This window comes from Bombina bombina, chromosome 6 (assembly GCF_027579735.1).
Source record: "Bombina bombina isolate aBomBom1 chromosome 6, aBomBom1.pri, whole genome shotgun sequence".
NCBI lineage: Eukaryota > Metazoa > Chordata > Amphibia > Anura > Bombinatoridae > Bombina > Bombina bombina.
This window is the reverse complement of record NC_069504.1, coordinates 193,786,676-193,805,633: the sequence shown is the minus strand read 5'-3', so window position 1 is coordinate 193,805,633 and position 18,958 is coordinate 193,786,676. Positions and strand designations below refer to the sequence as shown.

At 39.1% G+C, this 18,958-nt stretch overlaps 1 protein-coding gene across 1 annotated transcript in view; it reads left to right on the top strand.

Moving 5' to 3' along the window:
• Positions 1-7,917, top strand: part of IFRD1 (interferon related developmental regulator 1) — an 83,048-nt gene extending 75,131 nt beyond the window's left edge. Inside the window, exons 8-12 of the mRNA XM_053716720.1 lie at positions 1,567-1,675; positions 2,606-2,740; positions 4,102-4,230; positions 6,947-7,042; positions 7,141-7,917. Of these exons, the coding sequence (XP_053572695.1) occupies positions 1,567-1,675; positions 2,606-2,740; positions 4,102-4,230; positions 6,947-7,042; positions 7,141-7,230 (559 nt within the window). The 3' untranslated portion in view covers positions 7,231-7,917. The remainder of the gene's footprint in view (positions 1-1,566; positions 1,676-2,605; positions 2,741-4,101; positions 4,231-6,946; positions 7,043-7,140) is intronic.
• Positions 7,918-18,958: the final 11,041 nt, after the last annotated feature.

The window sequence follows — 18,958 nt, the reverse complement described above, 5'->3', positions numbered from 1 at the left end:
GTTTCCTAATCCTTCAACGAAGGAATGTTTGCTTCACAATCCTTGATGTGCTTTGTGCCTTGAAGTTCTATCTTCAGGCTACTAAGAAATTTAGACTATCTTTTTTTTTTTTGTCATCTATACGGGGAAGTGTGAGAGGCAGAAGGCTACTAAGACTTCTTTATCTTTCTGGTTGAGGAGTGTTATCCGCTTGGCTTATGATAGCCTCCTGAGAGGATTATGGCTCATTCCACTAGAATAGTGTCTTCCTGGTTTTTTAAGAACGAAGCCTCAATGGATCAAATTTGTAAGGAGACTACCTGGTCCTTACACAGTTTTTCTAAATTTTACAAGTTTGATGCGTTTGCTTCGGCTGAACCAGCTTTCCAGGGGAAAGGTTTTTTTGCAGGCTGTGGTGCCCTCAGAATAAGGTCCGCCTCTTTTTTTTCTGTTTCCTCCTTTTATTCCTTCACTGTCCTGGAGCTTGGGTATAGTTTTCCCAACAGTAAGGAATGAAGTCGTGGACTCTCCCTACCTTATGGAAGGAAACAAAATTTATGCTTACCAGATAAATTCCTTTCTGGCTGGGAGAGTCCATGACCCCGCCCGTAATTTGTTTTTGATGGGCAGCTCCCTTTTTATACTCTGGCACCTTTTATACCCTTTTTCTCCTACTTTTCCTTGTTCCCTCTGCAGAATGGCTGGGGTGTCTTTGCCTCCTCCTGCTGGCCAGGTGGTGGTTTTCCCAACAGTAATGAATGAAGTCGTGGACTCTCCCTGCCAGGAAGGAAAGGGATTTATCTGGTAAGCATGTTTTTGCACTTGATCACATTTTATTGGTACTCCATTTAATGGGAATTCAACTTTGTGCACTTTTAGCAGACCATGTCCCACGCTTAAACACAATGACACTAATAGCCAGTAAATTGTGCATATAAATGGTTTACATTTTGTTTAAAGCTTTTAAACCTATTAAAACAGGAATAGTTTGTGCATAGACCATTCCTAAGGACTGGTTGAGCATTGGCTTCTGACCACAGCTCTAAACAGTGGCATGTCCCACATAATGTACATGAAATAAAACCTTTCAGAGCAAAATCACTATTTGATGTCTGTCCTATGCAAATGCAAAGTTCCTTAACGCGCTTCTGGCATTACAGCAAAGATTTTACTAGAGGATTGTGCCACTTTTGTTGTACTTAAAGGGACACTCAATCAAAATTAAACTTTCATTATTCAGATAGAGCATGCCATTTTAAACAACTTTTCAATTTACTTCCATTAACTAAATGTGCACAGTCTTTTTATATTTAGACTTTGAGTCACCAGCTCCTACTGAGCATGTGCAAGAATAAGTGTGTTTGCATTTGTGATTGGCTGATGGCTGTCACATGGTACAGGGGGAGTGGAAAAAGACAACTTAAAATTATCCGAGAAAAAAATCTACTCATTTGAAGTTCAGACTAAGTGCTATTGCATTGTCTTGTTAGCTTACATTTGTTGATTATGCAATTCTACTGTGACTACTTGACTGATCCTTTAAGTTGTTTTTATGCTACTGAGTGCACCTGTACTTTGTTTTAATAGACATCTTCCCAAACTTCCACAACTTCTCTCTTGTGAGGATGTTAACATGAGAATTGCTGCCGGTGAGACACTGGCCCTTCTGTTTGAGCTAGCTAGAGAAGCAGATGCTGTAAGTACTCCAGTGTATACAAATATAGAAATGCATTTTACATTGTGGAACTGAGAATTTAGCTTGCTCCAATTCATTCATGCCATCACTTTTTAGAGCTCTGATTGCACAAATCATAGGTGTTTGCTTAATACTTTAAATTTTTACTGATTTAGTGCTAACTTACTAGGCATGTGCTTTAGGATCTTAATATGGACGCTTGTGATATTTGGCTCTTGGGAGAAAAGTTTTTTTTTTTCTTGTGAAAGTGCAACACACCAAGATCTGGATTTGCACATATCTTAGTGTGAGCTTTCTCAAGAACTAGTTAGGCTGCTCAAAGAGCCAGTTGCCAAAAGCAGCGCACACATTCAGATCCTTACTAAAGATCCGAATGCACATCCCTATAACTTACTGTTCACTCTACTCAATCTACAGAGCATAAAGCAAATAGTTGTGTAAATGAATGTTCATCCAGTCCACATGCTGGTGGTGACCCATTGTAACAGTCTCCTCTGCTTATATGCATTTTCTGAGAGAAAGCTGCATTACCATCTTAAAGGGACGCGTAAAAATAAAACTTGTCTCAAACAGAATAGCATACAAGTAGAGTAAACATTTGCAAATCAAAATAAAACCTTAGTGCCATTATTTGGTCAATAGCCAAACACCCCCACCACAGTCAATATGCTAGCAAAATCTGCATTGTTTTAGTGTCTAAGTTCCCCAGAGAATTCAGACATATGTAGCCATTATCCTTGTAAAGTATGTTTGCATTTGCAAATCTAAATTGGGCAAACAATAATTTAGTTAAATTGAATGAAAAGGTGGCAAGTGGTACTGCATTCTGTTTACATTTGTACAGTGTTTACTGTGCCTTTAAAATATTGCATATTCACATAAAAGCCATCCATATAGATAGTTTTATTAGGCTTGTCTGGTTTTGTGCAGGACTTTTATTATGAAAATCTGGAACCACTTACAGAGACTTTAAAAGCTCTTGCTACAGACTGCAATAAACACAGAGCCAAGGTGGATAGAAGAAAGCAACGTTCTGTTTTCCGTGATGTTCTAAGGGCTGTTGAGGTGAGCAGAGTTTTACGGTTGTCTTAAAACATCATGGTGAAACCTGCTTTGTTCGCAGTTTTTTTTTCCCTCTATTACTTGCTGCCTTGCTTTCTTTCTCTTGTACTGGCCAGCTTGCTTTTTTCCCCCTCTAGTACTGGTAGGCTTGCTTTTTTTTTGTATCTAGTACTCTGGGGCCGGCTTGCTTTTTTTCCCTTCTAGTACTGGCCGGCTTGCTTCTTTCTCTAACACTTTTTGTAATAAAGATGTTTGTTTAAAAAGTTACACATTTGTTGCATCACAAACTTGAATCCTTATTTGTCTACACAATCTAGCAGTTTACACCACCATCCAAAGCTTCTCATGATGCAAAGAGGAAAACTTCATACAGATTCCCAAACTATTCAGAATGTGTTTAATCTGTTCATACGTACTAAACGTGCATTTGTCTTTTGAGGAAACTAATGCTACAGATGGGAGGCCACCATCAGCATTCAGCTGTTTTGGGGCAAATTTCTTAAAGTTCAACACACTATCTGGATTTGCACAGACCTTAGTATGTTGCACTTTCACAAGAAGAAATCCAGCTCCAGAAATAGCAGAAAGCTGCTGGCGGCCGCCATCTTCGGCATTGGTTTCCTCACCAAGGAGATGAATGCACATGTATAAGTAGAAATCACATCACTGTGAAGCACGTTTAGTAGTGTAATTCATTAACGCAACAGTCAAGTTGTATCAATTTTAGTGTGGCTTGGGGGTCTATAAAGAATTTTTGCAGCTGCCATATGTAAAGAGCAATCTTACATTTCAAAAGGATGCTGAACCCAAAATTTTTCTTTCATGATTCAGCGGGTCTGTTTTTTACACTGAGCGCATCTGGCCAGCTGTCTAGTCACGGCCCGGCCTGACAACTCAATTACACTGTGCAGCTCGCTCTCGCTGTCGGACAGAGCAGGAGCGAGCTGCGCTGAGGAATGGCGCGGTCAGGCCCGGGCTGTTACTAGACAGCTGGCCAGATGCGCTCTGTGTATAAAACAGACCCGCTCAGTAGAGCACAGAGCGTGTCTGGAAATGTTTTTTAATAAAAGTTCACAGGGAATATTAGACTACATAAAGCTAGCACTAATATAATTATACACTACGTGCATTTCAGATTATCTTGGGATCTTTGGATAAAATGGTTTATGTAATGGAACAGATTACTATTCCATTTCAAATGGATTGATTTTCTAATTTTAGTGTTCTTTATAAAAGCTGTTTTATAATTCATACCTAGCCCTCTATTTGCATCTTTGAATTTTGTACAATTTAAAAAACACTACTCTATAGTCGAATTTGTTTTTCTTAAGATTCCTTTTTGTGCATGTCTTCACTCTTTACAGGAAGGCGATTTCCAGTCTGAAATGATAAGGTTTGGCAGAGAGCGTATGCAGATTGATTGCTGGGTTAAAAGACTCACTTATGGAATCTTCAAGGATCTGTTTGGATCTGGAATGCAGTGTCACCTTCTGGTAAGGCTTTCATAGTCTTCCATTGACAGATTACTCTAGCCATAAATTTTCAGGGGTAAAAAAAATAAATCTGTTTAAAGTTTTTTTTTAATTTTTTTTATTCCTTCCTTTCAATGGCATGGGGAGTCCACAAATCCATTCCAATTTCTAGTGGGCATTCAACTCCTGGCCACCAGGAGGCAAAGAACACCCCAGCAAAGCTTTAAGTTTCCCCACTTCCCATAACCCCCAGTCATTCAGCCGAGGGATTACAGAAAGAAGAGGACACGAAGGGTATAGAGAATACCTGAGTTTTAGAAAACTTATAAGCTGTCTTGAATTTTAGACAAGGGCAGGTTGTAGACTCTCAAAAGAAAATATATAATATTTATAAAATATATAAGCATACATTTTGTTTTCTTTCCAATGGCATGGAGAGTCCACAAAACCGATCTAATTATTAGTGGGAACCAATACTCACGCTAGAGGACACAGAATGGAAAAGAAGGTAGAAACAAGACAGGCGGACCTAAACTGAGGGCACCACCGCTTAAATAACTTTTCTCCCAAAGGAAACATCAGCTAAGGCAAAAACATTGAATTTGGAAAACGTGGAACCAGGACCAAGTGGACGCCTTGCAAACTTGTTCCACAGAAGCCTTGTTTTTAAAGGCCCAGGAAGAAGAAACGGCCCTAGTGGAATGAGCCATAATCCTCTCAGGAGGTTGTTGACCAGCAATCTCATAAGCCAACCGAATGACACTTAGCCACCAAAAAGACATTTTAGTTGACTTGGCTTTCTGACCCCTATGTTTGCCATTAAATACTTCAGTCTTCTGCCCTTTTTGTAGTAACATCCTCTTCAACTGAAGAAACAGCCGAGCGGTCATGTTATCGCAAGAGAAACACCGACAGGAGAGAAAAGCACATGATTACGCGGTGCTGAAAAATCCCCCGAGATAAAAACTTTCTTACTGTTCTGACTCGCTGTGCGGTCATGTGACTGCTTAAAGGGACATACACTAGATTTTTTTTTGCATAAATGTTTTGTAGATCCATTTATATATATTTATGTTCCTAGGATATGGCATTCCTTATGTTAAGTTTTATTTTAATACTAAATTACTGGTCTCTGGTGAGCTCCTCCCCTCCCTTTCCCGCCGGTACTGGTTGCCTGCGGGTCATATCCCTATGCCTTTTTCCCCACATCACCTATAGATAGTAACTCCCTAGGGGAGGGACTCACCTGGAAATTTCTTGTGCTCCATGTGCACTAATGTCCCCCTCCCCAATTCATATAATGTTGGGAGCTACCCCTATCCATTTTATAGAGTCAATCCCTAGTCTTGGTCATGATTCAGTTGTATTATATGTCTAACTCTGCTCCAGTCTTCATGTCCCGTATACTAAGATTCATTCTGGTATATAAAGCATTGTTCCCAGATTATAATGAGACTAATGAAAGATCGCCACTATATCCCTTTAATTAAGTATTCCAATTTATACTCTGTCTAGACACTCTTAGGAGTGTACTTGGCAATTAAAACTAGTGCTCACTTAGAGTCCTGATAACAGGTAGTTTAAGATCGACGTCACGACTGGCTCCGCCCTCCATCCTTCCTCCCCCCCTTATTACATATCGAGCGGCTCTTGCCTGCTGCATCCCCCCCCCCCTTTACTCTATAAGGCTTATCCCTCCCCTGGCCCTAATTGTATCTGAGTGGACACTTTAATTTACCCCCTATATGGCCGAGGGAGGACTATTTTCGTTTTATTGTTGTTACTTTTATTATTAAACTGCAGTCTTATTGTTAATTGCCCAAATTATATAACATTACGTGTGATGTTTGGATTTATTTTACCCTTATTGTAGGGTTTTGTTTGTAACTTATCCAATAATATTGTAATTGCACTTTTCTGTAATTGCTTTGGGGCATAACCTTTTTTGTATCTGTTTATGACTTCAATAAAAAAATATATTTAAAAAAAAAAAAAAAAAAAAAAATTCCCAATAAGGCAGATCAGTGCCCTGCATCTGTTGCCCTTAAATATCCCCGAGATATCTTAAACTTGTCTCCACATGAAGTCTTTTAAACCCCATAGTGCTGTATCCTCCTGACCTAGAAGGCAAAAAGCACTTACCTGCGGAGTACAGCATCTCCGGTATGACACTGACAGGGACCTGAAGAGAGTAACCAACCCTGGTTTTCTATATAGGGGTTAACATAAATAGTTGCAGGAGAAGCAAGGAGTACCTCACCAACCTCCTACATCTAATAGCCACCATAACACTTACTAAAGAGGATTACATGGACCCAGCATGCCCAAATCCTTGCTTGCAGGGAAACACTACATCATGTAGGTGTGCAAAGATTAATCCTTTAATGGGCAAAGGCAAAGAATGATTGGGGGTTTATGGGAAGTGGGAGTGATACTTAACAGCTTTGCTGGGGTGTTCTTTGCTGCCTCCTGGTGGCCAGGAGTTTAATTCCAAATAGTATGCCATTGGAAAGAAACATCTCAATTTCAGAATGGAATTACAGGAAAAGGGGACTAAATATTTTTTTTATTTGTATCACCATCTCATAGTGTTTGCACCTTTTGTAATGCATTTATTGCTAACAAAACATTAGACATACCTAAGATATTTAGCGTTCTGTAATTGAGGATTGTTTAACCAGGCATCAAAGTAAACTGGATTTGTATTTCCTGTGAATGTATATATTTTTTTCTTTAGACAAATGTGTTTCTGCGCAGTGTATTTGAGCTTGGCCCCCCACTTCTTTTGGATGCAGCTACTTTAAAAGCAATGAAAGTCTCTAGAGATGAAAGGGTAAGTTGTACAAATGACCTGAACTCTACTGATTTTACTATTTTACTCTGTTTTGTATTGCCATAAAATAAAAAAAAATGTTCTATCCCCCAATAAAGCACATGAACAACTCGGCTGCATTCAAAGCTCGGACAAAAGCTAGAAACAAGCTGCGTGACAAGAGAGCAGATGTTGGAGAATTTTTCTAAACAATCAGGATGGTTTCCAGCAGATTTTTTTGAACTGAATTGTGTACCTTCCTTCTGGTTACGTTTGCTCAGGATGGAGTGGCTAGTCAGGAAATGCGTACAGCTATAATATAACATATTTATCAATATTTATTTAATACTTTTGCTTTTAATGCATGTTAAAGTAACACATTTTGTTATTCAATAAATGTGATACAAATACATTAATGGAACGTGCACAAAACCTCTACATATTTAACTTTCATTAAGTATTTTGTTTGCTTCCTTTGACACTTGTTTCAGATGTACAAAGAAATGTAGCAAATTGTGTTAAACTGAACCTTGTGTAAAATCGTGCCAGTGGAGAAAATGTTTCTTGCGATTGTAATGTTAATCAGAATGTGTATATAAATTAAATTTTAGTTTGATTTTCTTCTTACTGCTGTATAGAACCTTTTTTTCATGATTCTATTTTGCACTAATCTTCAAATGGTTGAAAGAATGTTTGGTTTGCAAATGTATAATTTTGAATAAGGGTAATATCAGTTAATGACCATTTTGTGGAATTTCAGGATTTTTCTTCACTTAAAACAAGCCCTCTTAATAAAGAGATGTTTGCCTCACCATTGCTGTATAGACTTGTTTCAAGCAATAAACTTAAAATTGTAGTCCTTATATAATTATAGTAAAAAGAGCTGTTTATCTTGCCTTCATGCCTTGTAATTTCTTGTCTGCTGTTTACTTAACTCTGCTGTATGGCTTGCATTTACGTCTGGGCTGACTGAACACAGCAGAAAATACTCAAGAAGCTTTTTCAAGGGGTGTTTCTGCAGCTTTTTCCTCCCATTTAAAATTGCCCAACTTTTATAACAAGGCATGTTAAAAGCAAATGTAAAAATAGTTTTATAAAGGCATTCACTTAGTAGCTTTTACTAACTGGACACTTTATAGATTGGAACAAAGTGCCAAACATTTGGCAAATGTAAATCTTTTCTTTGAGGTAATCATGTGATATAAAAATATGTTCTTATAATCTGACAAAATCCAGCATTTGTAAAAAAAATTTAAGTAAACTAAATTTATAAGCCCTCGGCACAATACTTATGCACATAAATTATGTTGCCCCACCCAAAAGTATAAGGCCATCTTGGCTCTCCTGCTTCAATCTTTTACATATTAGATGGGAGTGCCTTACACTACTCTTGTATAATTTTTTTTTTTAAAAAAACCTTTTATTAAATTGAGGTGATAACAGTAGGTACAATACAGTGAGCATAAGGTTTACTGGAAATACAATAAAACAAGTATTGCAAAATTCAATCTGAACTTTTTTCTTTGTTTACTATCACATTGAGCGACTGTACTACAAAGTATTCATTGATTTATAAAGACAAGAAGAAACAGAAGCGCCACATGGCCCAATATTGTCTGGTCCAGAAGATAGATATATATATGTATGTATACAATATAAACTCACATTTGTGAAAGCACCTCAGGTAGTGCTATAGCAGCAGTCTGGGATTTCTAATAGTCACCCAGGGGACCAATCTCCGGTATAGGTTTGGTGTCTAGATGAACAACATAAAAGGACATAGGTGCCTATATGGCCTAGTTATGTCTTGATACAGGTGAGTCAGTATGTTATTGGAAAGGTACTCACATTTGTTGTAGCATCTCCTTTGATGCTATAGAGGCTGGATGGGATCAATATGGTCACCCACCAGACTTATTCAAGGGCCTGCTGGACACCAGGAAATCCAGAAACCACCAGTAGTTCGAAGAGAGGCCCAAAACAGGGGACTCCTCTCACCAAAAGGATATGTAGCAGCAAAGAGATGATAGCAAGTGTCCCAAATATAAAATGGTTTTATTAAAATGATAAAAACAAAGCAACGCGTTTCTCAGCTCAAGGCTGTTTCATCAGGCTTCATAAAAACATTTAAGAACACTTGTTATATATACACAGAACATCTAATTAGTGTTAATTAGCATCACATGATACCAGGAGGAGCCTGGGAGGCACAAATGGCCCTATTGGTCATAAAATGTAAGAATCTTAACCAATATGATGAGAGTAGTACATTTTCTACCAATCAGGTGTCATGTCAACACACCTCTCATAAATAGAACATTTGGTCACTCATAGGATACATTCCAATAACTATAATGGCTATAAATAGAAAAAACAACAACATTGCACTATTTCCTGTGTGATATAAATAATAAATACATAATGCAAGATCATGAAACCCCCTCACAAGTGTGTATCAAAATATGTCATAGATAATCCTATATGGATATCTATGACATTAACTAGCCTACCATTGCATATGTTTGTGAGCAAACGATTGTCACTCAGATTCATACATTTCTATAATCACAGTTCACAATGTTCATGTAATATAAAGATCGATTAGAAAATGACAATTCAAAAGAGACAAACCTTAGTAGATCATATGACAAGCTAAATAGCCGCTAGATAAATTTGCTGACATGTTAGAACTGCTGTCAGATCAGTGTGATCACATAAAATTGTTTTTATGTAGTTCATATTCCCAGTGCTTTTTATAAAGCATTTGTATTGGGGGCATGGAGTAGACAAATTCAGTATAACATATAACAAAGGAAACTTACATGTTTAAAATAGAAAAATTATATAGCGGCTATTCCATCTGGGTTCTATTTCCTGATGCTCTAAGCCAATAGCAGCCAGCGCATTGATAACGTAAGCCCATTGGTTCTAACATTTTAGTTATAAAATGGAGCTCTGAGATTTGTTCAAAAAGAAGGTGGGCGTTTGCAAGGGCGGATCCGAAAGTCCGATCAGCCCACTGTGCCATTGATTAATAAATAATTAAGCAAAAAGTTAAAGGAACACTCAATCAAAATTAAACTTTCATTATTCAGATAGAGCATGCCATTTTAAACAACTTTCCAATTTACTTTCATTAACTAAATGTGCACAGTCTTTTTATATTTAAACTTTGAGTCCCCAGTTCTTACTGAGCATGTGCAAGAATAAGTGTGTATGCATTTGTGAATGGCTGATGTCTGTCACATGGTACGTGTATGCATTTGTGATTGGCTGATGGCTGTCACATGGTATAGGGGGAGTGGAAATGCAAATCTACTGTGTTGACTGGTCCTTTAATAAATGTTAAAAAATACCTAATGTCACTTTCTTATTAACCAGTTCATCTAATAAGGCCATCGGCATTGACACCATCTGCGCATGACCGCACCAGATTTATTGGCACTAGATCACTCCGTAACAATTGGTAACTATAGCAACATTTGTAACAAGTAACTGAGATATTGAAAAAATATCAACTGAATCTGCCTGATTGTTCTGTGATGGGTAATGCAGCGCTATATATATCTAGTGATGTAGTGAATAAATATTCTATCAAAAGTGTATTTCTTCCTAACACGGGGTAGTTTCTAAGAATCAATGACTAGATAATTAAGGTGGACTAAAAAAAAAAAGATTTCCAGCAGGATTTTATACTAAGTAGAATATAAAGGGCGGTTGACAATAGTGTTACTGGGACATAATGTTTATTTAAAATAACATTGTGTAATATGATAAAGTGATCTGTAGTGGAGATAAAGATATATATGAGTATAATCATATATTCAGAGATGGCATATGTGTGCAGATTAATAAATATTGCACATTATAATCATATGACACTGGCACTGTATTTACATTATGGTCACCTATAGAGTGGTAATAAAAGTGTGATGGCAAATATAGTGCTATCTATTACATGTAATGTGTATCATACCCATCACATATAATATAAATGTGATATGATAGTTATTGTCAAAGATGAGTTGAAAAAACTAAATTATACTAATAATCTATAAAATGTGGTACTATATATTTGAGCTAATATATATAAAATAACTAATATTATTAATAGTGATATGTGTAACTAACCTATGAATATATAAAAAGAGAGTGTTGTGTTAATTTTGTGAATTACATAAAAATAATGTAATAGTGAAATGACTCATTAAGAACATATGGGGAAAAAGGATATGTGACTAACTTATATTAGGTATTCAATGATAGTTTAATTTGATGGAATCTAAGTCTGGACTGTAGATGTCAATAAGCAAAAGTCTAGTAGATATCACATGATCTCATAGATCAAAAGCAGCTAAATCAACACATTCATTGAGAAACAATCTTAGCCCTGGAGAACGCCATGCCCTAAATTCTTTAAGTACCAACAAAGAATTAGTAATCGCCAAGCGGATAAGGGTGGTGGGACAGTGATCCAAAATATCCAAGACTACATTCTGGAGGCAAATAGGATCCTCAATGATGCCAGCCACTATAGAATTCTACCCAATGACCCCACATCTATCTTTTCTAAACAACTTTATTCCCTTTTATAGGTTAGTTACACATATCACTATTAATAATATTATACAACAATACAAATGCTTTATAAAAAGCACTGGGAATATGAACTATTTGATCTCGAATGACATGTCGGTTCAGACATGCGCAGTAAGAACACCAACACGCCAAACAATTTTATGTGATCACACTGATCTGGCAGCAGTTCTAACATGTCAGCAAATTTATCTAGCGGCTATTTAGCTTGTCATATGATCTACTAAGGTTTGTCTCTTTTGAATTGTCATTTTCTAATCAATCTTTATATTACATGAACATTGTGATTATAGAAATGTATGAATCTGAGTGACAATTGTTTGCTCACAAACATATGCAATGGTAGGCTAGTTAATGTCATAGATATCCATATAGGATTATCTATGACATATTTTGATACACACTTGTGAGGGGGTTTCATGATCTTGCATTATGTATTTATTATTTATATCACACAGGAAATAGTGCAATGTTGTTGTTTTTTCTATTTATAGCCATTATAGTTATTGGAATGTATCCTATGAGTGACCAAATGTTCTATTTATGAGAGGTGTGTTGACATGACACCTGATTGGTAGAAAATGTACTACTCTCATCATATTGGTTAAGATTCTTACATTTTATGACCAAAAGGGCCATTTGTGCCTCCCAGGCTCCTCCTGGTATCATGTGATGCTAATTAACACTAATTAGATGTTCTGTGTATATATAGCAAGTGTTCTTAAATGTTTTTATGAAGCCTGATGAAACAGCCTTGAGCTGAGAAACGCGTTGCTTTGTTTTTATCATTTTAATAAAACCATTTTAAATTTGGGACACTTGCTATCATCTCTTTGCTGCTACATATCCTTTTGGTGAGAGGAGTCCCCTGTTTTGGGCCTCTCTTCAAACTACTGGTGGTTTCTGGATTTCCTGGTGTCCAGCAGGCCCTTGAATAAGTCTGGTGGGTGACCATATTGATCCCATCCTGCCTCTATAGCATCAAAGGAGATGCTACAACAAATGTGAGTACCTTTCCAATAACATACTGACTCACCTGTGGTCAAGACAATACTAGGCCATATAGGCACCTATGTCCTTTTATGTTCATCTAGACACCAAACCTATACCGGAGATTGGTCCCCTGGGTGACTATTAGAAATCCCAGACTGCTGCTATAGCACTACCTGAGGTGCTTTCACAAATGTGAGTTTATATTGTATACATATATATATCTATCTTCTGGACCAGACAATATTGGGCCATGTGGCGCTTCTGTTTCTTTTTGTCTTTATAGATTGCTGCTTTGGATCCCGGCCTGGATCTCCACAGATAGCTGCCTGTTTTCATCTCAGTGACTTTCCATCACTACTACTACAGATTATATTATTTTAGTACTTGCCGTCCTCCACAAGCTTGCTACACAGTGCATTGGACTTAATAATTCACACACCACTGTGAATTTTTTATCAGAGACTGAACTACCTGTTTACCATTGTATTTTGTTTGTTTGCTATTTAATTTATTTCTCTTAGGTAGCACAATGCCTATATACCTCCTATCACCACTGTGTTATATATTACCATATTTTGTCTTTCTCTTAGGAGGTATATATTCTGTTGCTATTATATAGACTATATAGTCTTAGACTAGTATAGTTATACTATCTTTCTTCTGTTAAGTGTGATCAGTCCACGGGTCATCATTACTTCTGGGATATTACTCCTCCCCAACAGGAAGTGCAAGAGGATTCACCCAGCAGAGCTGCATATAGCTCCTCCCCTCTACGTCACTCCCAGTCATTCTCTTGCACCCAACGACTAGATAGGATGTGTGAGAGGACTATGGTGATTATACTTAGTTTTATATCTTCAATCAAAAGTTTGTTAATTTATAATAGCACCGGAGTGTGTTATTACCTCTCTGGCAGAGTTTGAAGAAGAATCTACCAGAGTTTTTACTATGATTTTAGCCGGAGTAGTTAAGATCATATTGCTGTTTCTCGGCCATCTGAGGAGAGGTAAACTTCAGATCAGGGGACAGCGGGCAGATTAATCTGCAAAGAGGTATGTAGCAGCTTTTATTTTCTGACAATGGAATTGATGAGAAAATCCTGCCATACCGATATAATGTCATGTATGTATATTTTACACTTCAGTATTCTGGGGAATGGTACTTCACTGGAATTACACTGTGTACATAAAACTTTTTAGCCTATTTTGCAGGGACTAGCAACTGGCTTTTTAATAACTCTTAATTTATGTTAAACGTTTTTGCTGGAATGTAAAATCGTTTTCATTTTCTGAGGTACTGAGTGAATAAATGTTTGGGCACTATTTTTCCACTTGGCAGTTGCTTGATCTAATTTCTGACAGTTTCTGATCTCTCTCACTGTTGTGTGTGAGGGGGAGGGGCCGTTTTTTGGCTCTTTTGCTACGCATCAAAAAATTTCAGTCAGCAGCTCATTGTATTTCCTGCATGATCCGGTTCATCTCTACAGAACTCAGGGGTCTTCAAAACTTGTTTTGAGGGAGGTAATTCTCACAGCAGAGCTGTGAGATTGTAGTTGACTGTGATAAAAAACGTTTATTCTGTAATTTTTTTTCTGCTATCAGAGTTAGTTGTCTTTTGCTAATGGGAACAAACCTTTGCTAAAGTTGTGTTGTTTACAAGGATTGATGCTATAACTGTTTCAGTTTATTAATTTTCAACTGTCATAAATCTTCTGTGCTTCTTATAGGCACAGTACGTTATCATAATATTTTACTAGAATTGTATTCCAAGTTGCAAGTTTATTTGCTAGTGTGTTAAACATGTCTGATTCAGAGGAAGATACCTGTGTTATTTGTTCCAATGCCAAAGTGGAGCCCAATAGAAATTTATGTACTAACTGTATTGATGCTACTTTAAATAAAAGTCAATCTGTACAAATTGAACAAATTTCACCAAACAGCGAGGGGAGAGTTATGCCGACTAACTCTCCTCACGTGTCAGTACCTGCATCTCCCGCTCGGGAGGTGCGCGATATTGTGGCGCCCAGTACATCTGGGCGGCCATTACAGATAACATTACAAGATATGGCTACTGTTATGACTGAAGTTTTGGCTAAATTACCAGAACTAAGAGGCAAGCGTGATCACTCTGGGGTGAGAACAGAGTGCGCTGATAATACTAGGGCCATGTCAGATACTGCGTCACAGCTTGCAGAACATGAGGACGGAGAGCTTCTGTCTGCGGCTGACGGTTCTGATCCAAACAGATTGGATTCAGATATTTCAAATTTTAAATTTAAGCTGGAGAACCTCCGTGTATTACTAGGGGAGGTGTTAGCGGCTCTGAATGATTGTAACACAGTTGCAATACCAGAGAAAATGTGTAGGTTGGATAAATATTTTGCGGTACCAACGAGTACCGACGTTTTTCCTATACCTAAAAGACTAACTGAAATTATTACTAAAGAGTGGGATAGACCAGGTGTACCGTTCTCACCCCCTCCGATATTTAGAAAAATGTTTCCAATAGACGCCACCACACGGGACTTATGGCAGACGGTCCCTAAGGTGGAGGGAGCAGTTTCTACTTTAGCTAAGCGTACCACTATCCCGGTGGAGGATAGCTGTGCCTTTTCAGATCCAATGGATAAAAAGTTAGAGGGTTACCTTAAGAAAATGTTTGTTCAACAAGGTTTTATATTGCAACCCCTTGCATGCATTGCGCCGGTCACGGCTGCAGCGGCATTCTGGATTGAGTCTCTGGAAGAGAACATTAGTTCAGCTACTCTGGACGACATTACGGACAGGCTTAGAGTCCTTAAACTAGCTAATTCATTCATTTCGGAGGCCGTAGTACATTTAACTAAACTTACGGCTAAGAATTCAGGATTCGCCATTCAGGCACGCAGAGCGCTGTGGCTAAAATCCTGGTCAGCTGATGTTACTTCTAAGTCTAAATTACTTAATATACCTTTTAAAGGGCAGACCTTATTTGGGCCTGGTTTGAAAGAAATTATCGCTGACATTACAGGAGGTAAAGGCCACGCCCTGCCTCAAGACAGGGCCAAACCTAAGGCCAGACAGTCTAATTTTCGTTCCTTTCGGAATTTCAAAGCAGGAGCAGCATCAACTTCCTCTGCCCCAAAACAAGAAGGATCTGTTGCTCGCTACAGACAAGGCTGGAGACCTAACCAGTCTTGGAACAAGGGCAAGCAGGCCAGGAAACCTGCTGCTGCCCCTAAAACAGCATGAATTGAGGGCCCCCGATCCGGGATCGGATCTAGTGGGGGGCAGACTTTCTCTCTTCGCCCAGGCTTGGGCAAGAGATGTCCAGGATCCCTGGGCGCTAGAGATAATATCTCAGGGATACCTTCTGGACTTCAAATACTCTCCTCCAAGAGAGAGATTTCATCTGTCAAGGTTGTCAACAAACCAAACAAAGAAAGAGGCGTTTCTACGCTGCGTACAAGAGCTCTTGTTAATGGGAGTAATCCATCCAGTTCCACGGTCGGAACAGGGACAAGGGTTTTACTCAAATCTGTTTGTGGTTCCCAAAAAAGAGGGAACTTTCAGACCAATCCTGGACTTAAAGATCCTAAACAAATTCCTAAGAGTTCCATCGTTCAAGATGGAGACTATTCGGACTATTTTACCCATGATCCAAAAGGGTCAGTACATGACCACTGTGGATTTAAAGGATGCTTACCTTCACATACCGATTCACAAAGATCATTACCGGTACCTAAGGTTTGCCTTCCTAGACAGGCATTACCAGTTTGTAGCTCTTCCATTCGGATTGGCTACAGCTCCAAGAATCTTCACAAAGGTTCTGGGTGCTCTTCTGGCGGTACTAAGACCGCGGGGAATCTCGGTAGCTCCGTACTTAGACGACATTCTGATACAAGCTTCAAGCTTTCAAACCGCCAAGTCTCATACAGAGTTAGTACTGGCATTTCTAAGGTCACATGGATGGAAGGTGAACGAAAAGAAAAGTTCACTCGTTCCACTCACAAGAGTTCCCTTTCTGGGGACTCTTATAGATTCTGTAGAAATGAAGATTTACCTGACAGAAGACAGGTTAACAAGACTTCAAAGTGCTTGCCGCACCCTTCATTCCATTCAACAACCGTCAGTGGCTCAATGCATGGAGGTAATCGGCTTGATGGTAGCGGCAATGGACATAGTACCCTTTGCACGCTTACACCTCAGACCATTGCAACTGTGCATGCTAAGTCAGTGGAATGGGGATTACTCAGACTTGTCCCCTTCTCTGAATCTGGATCAAGAGACCAGAAATTCTCTCTTCTATGGTGGCTTTCTCGGCCACATCTGTCCAGGGGGATGCCATTCAGCAGGCCAGACTGGACAATTGTAACAACAGACGCCAGCCTTCTAGGTTGGGGTGCCGTCTGGAATTCTCTGAAGGCTCAGGGACAATGGAGTCAGGAGGAGAGTCTCCTACCAATAAACATTCTGGAATTGAGAGCAGTTCTCAATGCCCTCCTGGCTTGGCCCCAGTTGACAACTCGGGGGTTCATCAGGTTTCAGTCGGACAACATCACGACTGTAGCTTACATCAACCATCAGGGAGGGACAAGAAGCTCCCTAGCAATGATGGAAGTAACAAAGATAATTCGCTGGGCAGAGTTTCACTCTTGCCACCTGTCATCAATCCACATCCCGGGAGTGGAGAACTGGGAAGCGGATTTCTTAAGTCGTCAGACTTTCCATCCGGGGGAGTGGGAACTTCATCCGGAGGTCTTTGCCCAAATACTTCATCAGTGGGGCAAACCAGAGATAGATCTCATGGCGTCTCGACAGAACGCCAAGCTTCCTCGTTACGGGTCCAGATCCAGGGATCCAGGAGCAGTCCTGATAGATGCCCTGACAGCACCTTGGGACTTCAGGATGGCTTACGTGTTTCCACCCTTCCCGATGCTTCCTCGATTGATTGCCAGAATCAAACAGGAGAGAGCATCAGTTATTCTAATAGCACCTGCATGGCCACGCAGGACTTGGTATGCAGACCTGGTGGACATGTCATCCTGTCCACCTTGGTCTCTACCTCTGAAACAGGACCTTCTGATACAGGGTCCTTTCAAACATCAAAATCTAACTTCTCTGAAGCTGACTGCTTGGAAATTGAACGCTTGATTTTATCAAAACGTGGTTTTTCTGAGTCAGTTATTGATACCCTAATACAGGCTAGGAAGCCTGTTACCAGAAGGATTTACCATAAGATATGGCGTAAATACCTATATTGGTGCGAATCCAAAGGTTACTCTTGGAGTAAGGTTAGGATTCCTAGGATATTGTCTTTTCTACAAGAAGGTTTAGAAAAGGGTTTATCTGCTAGTTCATTAAAGGGACAGATCTCAGCTCTGTCCATTCTGTTGCACAAACGTCTGTCAGAAGTTCCAGACGTTCAGGCTTTTTGTCAGGCTTTGGCCAGGATTAAGCCTGTGTTTAAAACTGTTGCTCCGCCATGGAGTTTAAACCTTGTTCTTAATGTTTTACAGGGCGTTCCGTTTGAACCCCTTCATTCCATTGATATAAAGTTGTTATCTTGGAAAGTTTTATTTTTAATGGCTATTTCCTCGGCTCGAAGAGTCTCTGAGTTATCAGCCCTACATTGTGATTCTCCTTATTTGATTTTTCATTCGGATAAGGTAGTTCTGCGTACTAAACCTGGGTTCTTACCTAAGGTAGTCACTAACAGGAATATCAATCAAGAGATTGTTGTTCCTTCTTTGTGTCCAAATCCTTCTTCGAAGAAGGAACGTCTTCTGCACAATCTGGATGTAGTTCGTGCCCTAAAGTTTTATTTACAGGCAACTAAGGAATTTCGACAAACGTCTTCCCTGTTTGTCGTTTACTCTGGTCAGAGGAGAGGTCAAAAGGCTTCTGCTACCTCTCTTTCTTTCTGGCTTCGTAGCTTAATTCGTTTAGCCTATGAGACTGCTGGACAGCAGCCTCCTGAAAGAATTACAGCTCATTCTACTAGAGCTGTGGCTTCCACTTGGGCCTTTAAGAATGAGGCCTCTGTTGAACAGATTTGCAAGGCTGCAACTTGGTCTTCGCTTCATACTTTTTACAAATTTTACAAATTTGACACTTTTGCTTCCTCGGAGGCTATTTTTGGGAGAAAGGTTCTTCAGGCAGTGGTTCCTTCTGTATAAAGAGCCTGCCTATCCCTCCCGTCATCCGTGTACTTTTGCTTTGGTATTGGTATCCCAGAAGTAATGATGACCCGTGGACTGATCACACTTAACAGAAGAAAACATAATTTATGCTTACCTGATAAATTCCTTTCTTCTGTAGTGTGATCAGTCCACGGCCCGCCCTGTTTTTTTTTTTTAAGGCAGGTAAA